Genomic DNA, 8,053 nt, shown 5'->3' on the forward strand with positions numbered 1-8,053 from the left:
ATTTTGTCTTGGGGTTTCTACAGTTTGTTTCCAGTGGAAATGAAACGTTTCATCAGTTTGGGAATGCTCTCTCACTGTACGAATTAAATTGACTTTCATGGCAACTTTCCCCCCATTCTTAAAAAGCCACGCACACCACGGGCTGGGATACCAAGAGCCTTGCACATCCGAGATGCTGTTTCAGGCACGCTACGAAATCCACATGCACGTAGTTCCTGGCTCCAGCTCCCCTAAGTTGCGGCAGCAGCTGTGTGCGGAGCAAAACACTTTAGATAAAATAATGCGTAGTCAGTAGTCCCAGAGCCTAACAATGCCAGGCAGACCCGAGTCACAAGTGTTTCTGAGAAATAATTACTTCCAAGGGAAACACAATTCAACAGCTTAAAGGCAAGTTATGCTTAATTTACTTAAGAAAAAACACTCCTATAAGTTAAATGAAAGACAGCATTTTTCTCCCTGGTATTTTGGCAAAACAGTATAAAGTGAGTCATTGTTCGAGAGGAATGAAACCTTCTAAAATTAGAATAATGTAATAAATTGTTCTAGTCTTATTATTACTTCTACTAAAATTGTGTAGGAAAAGTTGTCTATCACTGAGGCATAGCCAGTTAGCAAATGCATAAATGAGTGTGCTGTGACACAGGAAGGAAAATGATACCATTTGGCCACAATAAAATAGAAAAAAATCCATATTAATTTATGATTTACTATAAAGGTGACATATTTGACCCAAAGTTTCGGCTGGGAAGTATTTGGGGGGAAATTCAGGTTTTATGCCTTTAACTGAGATTGGGTACTTTTTGAGGGAAGATAGGATGGAAAATCATTATTAGCTGGTCTTTGGTCTGAGGGGAGAAGGGCTTGATACCCCAAACTATGCCTTTTGGAATCATGATTATTTTCAGCTGGTTAGTTTTAACAAAATAAAGATCCAGAAGAAAGATCTTTGACCTTCCCCCTAACTACCTAAAGGAGTGTAGAGAAAGGACCTGATCCAGGAAGTGAGCTACCATTGTAAACAACTACAGTGTCATAGGAGCTAGTGCGACAGACAGACAGGAGCCTGGCAAGGCCCCTCTGATCAAAGTCTCCTCTGTGTCCCATTGTTACAGGTGGCCTCGAGCAAGCAGGTATCGACCACACATTTGCCTTCATCTCCATATGAATCGCCTTCCTGCCCTACCATGTCCCAAACCCCAACATCCCTGTCCCCCTCAGCCGAAGATGGCAGGTAAGCTTCAACGGCCTCTTCTGTCCTCCAGGCTCATGTTCTTACGGGGCCCCTGTGTGTCCGTATGTAATACATCTGGTCATTTTCTCCTGCTAATCTTTTCGTGTTCATTTGATTTTCGGTCCAGCCAGAACTTGGAAAGGTAAGAGGGAGTAACTCCTTGGAAATAAGCCCATTCCCACTTTTCCTCTTTCTCACCACTGTAACTCAGTGTCCTTTTACAAGGTTTTCATTTCCTTATTTTAAAGATTTTATTTTTATGTTTATTTTTAGAGAGAGGGGAAGGGAAGGACAAAGAGAGGGGGAGAAACATCAACATGTGGTTGCCTCTCACACGCCCCACTCCAGGGACTGGTCATTTCCTTATTTTAATCAATAACTCATCCTCTTGGAGAAACAAAACTGAACTAGGAGCCTGAACCTCACCGTTCAACTTAGGAATCTTATAGAACCAGTTTGTGCTCATAAAATCTGAGTAAATAACCACTTTAGCTCTTAGAAGCCCAAGTCACTCGCACTCCAACAGAGGGAGGTTTGGAACTCTCAAAACTTTTTAAACCCAGAGGCTAAATAGTACTTGGATTCTCCCTATTGAGAAAAAGCTACCTACAAAACCAGATTAAAGTGCTAACTATTCTGGAGTGAAAAATATTAAGCCACACATCTACAGCAATTAAAAAATGCACTTTTAATTGGCTGATTTACTTCTGATATATACCTGTAAATTCACATTTCTTCAGGCAACTCCAGGGTAAATTCATTGCATTTTTAATTCTATTTTTACCAGCTACTCTAAGGTCTGGAGCACTAGAAAGTTACCCCTCGAGAATTCGCAAAGAGTTTGTCTCAAGAGCTCACAGTAGAGTCTTATCAGCTACCATAAGGCATGTTCTTGGAATCTCCAGGCCTCAGCTACTGCTGAAAAGCTTACTGAGAGAAGAGTAATGTTTAAAACAATTAACAGCTGGAATGGGGGCACTGATCTATCAGAATAGACAGTGACTGTAAAACCAGTCCACATGCACTAATCTGCTAGCTGGTTCAGTCAATCTAGGCCAGCAGCACTTCTTGCGGCTCCTTGGCCTGCCTCCATCCATGGTTTTCATTGTTGTTGTTTGTTTTTGTTTTTAATTCAAATACAGTCATACCTCGATACTCAGCTTTAGAACTCATCAAACCCTGTATTTGTTGAATTTTGATGAGGAAAATATGTTTCAATACTTGGCGCTTGCTCAGGACTCATTGCACTTGCTAGAACTTGTGCTAGTCACAGTGCCGCCCCGCAAGAGAAAATGCTTCATACTTCATGTTTGGTATTCATTGGTGTTGACATTCATCACGAGTTCCACAATGAATTAACAATGAGTACTGAGGTACCACGGTATTTTTAAGTAATTTTTAAAATTTTATTTATTGATTCGAGAAAGAGAAAGGAAGGGGGGAGGGAAAGAGAAAGAAAGAGAGAAGCGTCACTTTGTTGTTCTACCTATTTATGCATTCATTGGTTATTTCTTATATGTGCCCTGACCAGGGATTGAACCTCCAACCTTGGCATAACCAGAGGATGCTCTAACCAACGGAGCTAGCCAGCCAAGTTTGCCTTTGTCCATGTGTGTCAGGATCTGCCACCACAGGTTCCCACCAACGTGTGTCTGCTGCTGCTGTGGCAGCCAAGAGGTGGTCAGTGGCAAGTAGCAACCTCTCTGTCCTTTTTGGTGACATGATCTTAAAGGGAAACAAGAGCTCTTTAAGATCTGAGTGAGCGCAACAACACCCGGAGATTTCCTGAAACAGCTCCCGCCATGTTTGCCTAGAGCCTTCTCCCTTCCTAGATCTTGCAGAAGCCATTTCCCCAGGCTTTAGTCATGAAATGCCTCAAGTTTAGACTTTTGAGGTGATTTCCAAGCGAGGTTAAATGTTCCATCAACAAGAGATAAGTGACTGAAGTAAAAGGGGGAGATGGTTCACTTTAAATCTGGCCTTATTTCCATACAGAAGACCCTCATAACTTCACATGTCTGTAAATCTGGTCACATCCTTGGGAATGTCCAGCTATACACAATTGGTTTCTGTTGTGATCAGACATTGATGTGTTCAATATGTGTCTTTAAAACACAGTCATTTTTGTCATGGATTTTGTCACCTCACTTTTAACATATGGAAAGGCTGCAGAATTGGGGATGGCCAAAGGTCATTCCTCTTCGTGCTTCCAAAGTGACTGGTCTGCTGTTGGAATTGCTCCCCTCACAGCTAATGCTCTGCTATTAGGTCAAGCTGGTTGGGCTGACTTTCTCTTCCCTGGGGATAAGTTTGTTCCTCGACTCCTCCTCCATCTCTCTAACAAGTAGACTTTCCCTCAGGCTGCCCAAGGAAGCCTAAGAAAGGAGGCCAGGTTAGGCTAAATCTGAGAGCCCAGCAGGGACACAGTAAATATGCCCCAACCAAAAAAACCCCTGCCTGCTGAGCCAGAGTACTGGTGGGCCTGTGGTTTGCTCACTGGGATCCCCAACCGGGAGCCTGCCTGCTCGGGGCTACAAGGACTGGCAGGGAGCAGAGGCAGCCAGGACACAGGGCCTTCCTTTCTCCACCTCCCCTCTTCCCAGTAGAGCGGGCCATGGCCACCTGGCTTATGTACTGACCACCTACCTACTCTGCTCCCATTTGTGAAAAGATCACAGCTTTAAACATATTTGAGAATGCCTCAGAGTATTTATGTGACTAGCAGAGGTGTGCATTTACTAAATCTCGGACTGTGGCACCTATGATTTAGAAGAGTGTTAGAGAGCATGCAGCACAGCTCTTTCTGCTGGGTCAGCAAGCTGGGGCCTGGTGATTGGGTCCCACTGTGCCTGGCAGCTGGACCTGCAGTGTTCAGAGCCTGTACTCAGGCAATGAATATTGTTTTTGGTGTCTGACCTTTAGGGCAGATCCAAGAGGGAAAAGCAGTGCTCATGGGGTATACAGATGCTTAGGGAACCGCTCCCCCAGCCAGTTGTTTGAATCATAAAATTTGAAGAGCCTGGGAGACCCAGTGTCTGACTAGAGGAGCAGGCATTAGGCCTAGGCCAGAGGTGGTTAGGGTCAGCTTTGCTCCAGCCACTGCATGAACTTGGGCCAATCACACATTTTCTGGCCTCCTGTCATTTTGGGGTAAGATGTCCCAGGACTCCACATTTCTCACTTCACCTATACCTGTTGTTGGCTCTAGGCACCAGGATTTCAATTGAGCTCAACACTGCCCTTTCGAGTCAATTAGAACATGTCTGTAGCCCTGGCTGGTGTGGCTCAGTGGATTGAGTGAATCAAAGTGTTGCCGGTTCAATTTCCGGTCAGGACACATGCCTGAGTTGTGGGCCAACTCCCCAGTAGGGGGTGTGTACGAGGGGCAACCACACATTGATGTTTCTCGCCTTCTCTTTCTCCCTCCTTTCTCCTCTCTCTAAAAATAAATAAATAAAATATTTAAAAATGTCTATGAATACTGAAAAATAAACTAAATATGTACCCACTTGGAGTCATTGATTTTTGAAAGTGAAGTTCAGTTCATTAGCGTCTAGTCACTGTAACAAAGCATTCCTTCCAGGTCCAGAGGTGTTGGTGGAGGAGGAACTGCCAGCCCTTTCACTGCATGTGACAGCATCCGGGATGCAGTCACAGAGCTTAGAACTTTTGTTTCCTTTTCCCGTATCTCAGATGATTTAATTACTTTGTCTTGGGCTATAACACTCATTCCTCTTTGTGCTTTAATTGTTTCATCTGGAATTAGAGAAAGACTTGCAACCTTCAAATGGAGGATAGTGTGATAATTATTAAGCATATTTTCAATACTCTGAACAAAACTGTGGGAATTTTAAAATACAAAGAAGTCAAAGGAGTATTTGTCAATATTATTTCATTAAGTTTCAACATCTTCATAAAACAGATTAAAATATAATTCCCATAGCTGAAGGTAAGTAAATTGTGAAAACCATAGAGTGAGTCTGTGCTATGTATTCATTATATACATATGTATGTATAATTGCCTTTGGGTACCAAGAGATGTTTACAACTTAGAAGAATTACAAAAGTAGTAATAATAAAAGGTTTACATTCATTTAAATGTAAACTATACACAGTGCAAATCAAAGCCGTATTCACTTAAACCTTTAGGGAAATATTTAGGCTCCCTCTTCTACATAATAAAGTTTCATTTAAAAGATAATTTAAAGTATTTATTCATTTATAATTTCTTTTCCACACAAACAGTTGCACTTTAAATTCTGTGCATGTATTCAACTTTTGCAAATATACACACATCTTACCTTCCCTCAGGATAACTGTGAACTTGGGTGGTTTAACCTAATCAGAGTCCACTGTGCTTTCAAAGCCGTATCACAATTAAATAGTCAATGTTTAGCTGTTACAGTGGAGCTCCCTCCAGGAAAAAGTTTCTCTTCATCTTCTTTGTGCCATGAGCACTGACACTATTTTAGCTCACCCTTTCTTGTTGATGCCGCTGCCTCAGCTTGTCCTTCAGCTCAGTCCTGAGGAGTTTCATGCAAACCTCATGACTCTTTCCCTTTACCCCCAAGTACAAGCTTCCCTTGCCTGCTCTCAGACTCAGGAGCCACAGAACATGCTTAAGAAAAGGTCTGCTTAAGACAGGCCCAGGCTGTATTGAAAGATGACCCCAGGTATTACTCATTCTTGAGTGGAATTGGAAAGTCAAGAGAAGGCTGAGCACAGAGCAGGGCAGGGAAGAATGACACGTCTCAGTTCCCCAGGACGTACCACTCAGTGCCTCCATCAGAGAGGTCACGGGCTGAATTCCGAGATCAGACAAACCCCCAGTGCAAAAGCAGATACATCCATTCCAAGGTGAATGCCTTTTGTATCATTTGGTGTTTGGGATTTTTCATGAAATTCCAATATATGGCCTGGGAATGCATTGCACAGCTGCGGGGAGCAGAGTTGAGAAAAGCCACAGGAAGGAGAGAATTATTTGTGTTTGACTTCATTTCTGTCATCATTCATCTCTATTCTTTTGAGAACAAACTGAGTGAATAGGAAGAAGCAACTAAAACCATGCAATGCATTTGTGGGAACTGTATACGTGGAAGTGAAGAAAAGTGTTTGGTGTAGCAACATAACTGAAATGAATTAAAAACTTCCGAATGCCACCTCTCCAAGAAAAAGTATTAAACCTCAGTTCAAAAGGCTGGTTTTAAAGAAGTAGGAGCAAGGAAGCCACGGTTTTAGTCTCCAAAGAGAATAAAGCTCCAATTCATTACAAACAGATGCTGGGAACTTACAAAGTTGTGTTCATTGATTATGTAACTAATCATTTTATGAAGCCTCCTTCATGTGATTTTAAAAGTGGCTGTTACAATGTCCAGCTGTTACAGGTTGCCTATGTGTGACAACAAGTGAAAACGTGTGTGGGTGCATCTGCAGGCACGTGTCTGTTTACACTTGTGACTATCTTACCGGTTCATCATGCCAAAGTGAAAAAAGGATTTACTCATCACATTGTCAGCACCACGGATGGGACTCGCTTAGCAACTGCGGGACTTCAGTCTTCGCAGTACAGTTTCTTACCACTCCTCCCACCAGATCCTGTCTCCTTCTCCCCGTGCACCTAGCACGCTCACGTGTGCACTCTCTCTCTCTTTTACTTACACACACACACACACACACACACACACACACACACACACACACACACACACACACACACACACAGTGCGACGCGAGTTCCGCTTGCTTCTCTAGCCGGTCGCCGGACCCCTTTTGCCTCACTTTACCTCTGGCCCAGGGAGGATGCCGGCCGCCGCTGGCTCTACCGCTGCCATCAATCTCGGCTGGTCTCCCCTGCGGATTCTGGCAACCGAGGCCCTCTGTATTTTCAACAGGTACCATGGTAGAAGTTACAGCCTTTGCTTCGGCACCAAACCACTCCCCGCCCGTGGCAACAGTGGTCACTTTCCCCATGGTCGCATGCTTAAGAAGGTGGAAAAAAAAAAAACTTCAGGCAAAGCCAATGTGGTTTGTGACCAACTTTGTTTCTATTTCCGAAGGCTTTGCCCTTTTCGGTGACACAGGCTGTTGCTATTCCAAGCAGCCTATCACAGGCAGTGGGAGGGCCATGTCTCCGAGGACTGTTTGTGCCTTCAGACGCGGGGCTGGGTGCCGGGGGTTAAAAGGCTTGGGAAGAAACGGAGCTCCACGACTCACTCTGCGTTTGGCCGTTAACGCTTGAGTCCTGCACCTTTGAAAAGAGGCACGGAAAAGAAACAGGCAGATTCAAACGTAGGCTGAGAGTGAGGGCCCAGAAAGCTCACAGATGGTATCAGTTAATCTTCCAGAGGGAGGAACAATTTATGCCAACACATACCAGAAGGGAAAGTGTGTCAAATTTTCAGCAAGACTGTTATGCCAAGACTCGTGACACCTACCAGTTTACACAAAGCATAAAACATCTTGATTGTTTCAACCTGATTTTACTCCAGGTGGGTGCTGCATGTGCTCACTCCCTCTCCAAGGCCTGCCGGATAAACCGAGGCCTGAGAGCAAGCACACACACACCCAGAACGGGTACACTGTGTGGACTTCTCCTACTCTGGGATTACAGCAAACGAATCCAGTTTCTTGATGCTCAGTTGTCTTTAAGGGAGAAGCCCACCCCACGTCTTCCCTCCAGGTTGTGCGATGGCCTGGTTCTAGGAAGCGGGATTTCCAGTTCTGAGAGGCTAGACTACGTACCCCTTGGTGTGGGCGAGAGGGTCCCAATACTGGAAACAAGATCAGGCCATGAGAAAGGATTTTGTTTTCTGATATTCGAGT

General features: G+C 44.1%; 1 protein-coding gene across 2 annotated transcripts in view; it reads right to left on the minus strand.

Annotated features, from left to right (window-relative positions):
- Nucleotides 1-7,278, minus strand: part of SLC2A12 (solute carrier family 2 member 12) — a 55,420-nt gene extending 48,142 nt beyond the window's left edge. For both annotated transcript variants that reach the window (XM_045842997.1, XM_045842996.1), the window contains exon 1: nt 7,015-7,278. In XM_045842997.1, the coding sequence (XP_045698953.1) occupies nt 7,015-7,201 (187 nt within the window). In that variant the 5' untranslated portion in view covers nt 7,202-7,278. The remainder of the gene's footprint in view (nt 1-7,014) is intronic.
- Nucleotides 7,279-8,053: the final 775 nt, after the last annotated feature.

Source organism: Phyllostomus hastatus, unplaced genomic scaffold (genome assembly GCF_019186645.2).
Source record: "Phyllostomus hastatus isolate PE091 unplaced genomic scaffold, TTU_PhHast_1.1 phas_contig_40, whole genome shotgun sequence".
Taxonomy (NCBI): Eukaryota; Metazoa; Chordata; class Mammalia; order Chiroptera; family Phyllostomidae; genus Phyllostomus; species Phyllostomus hastatus.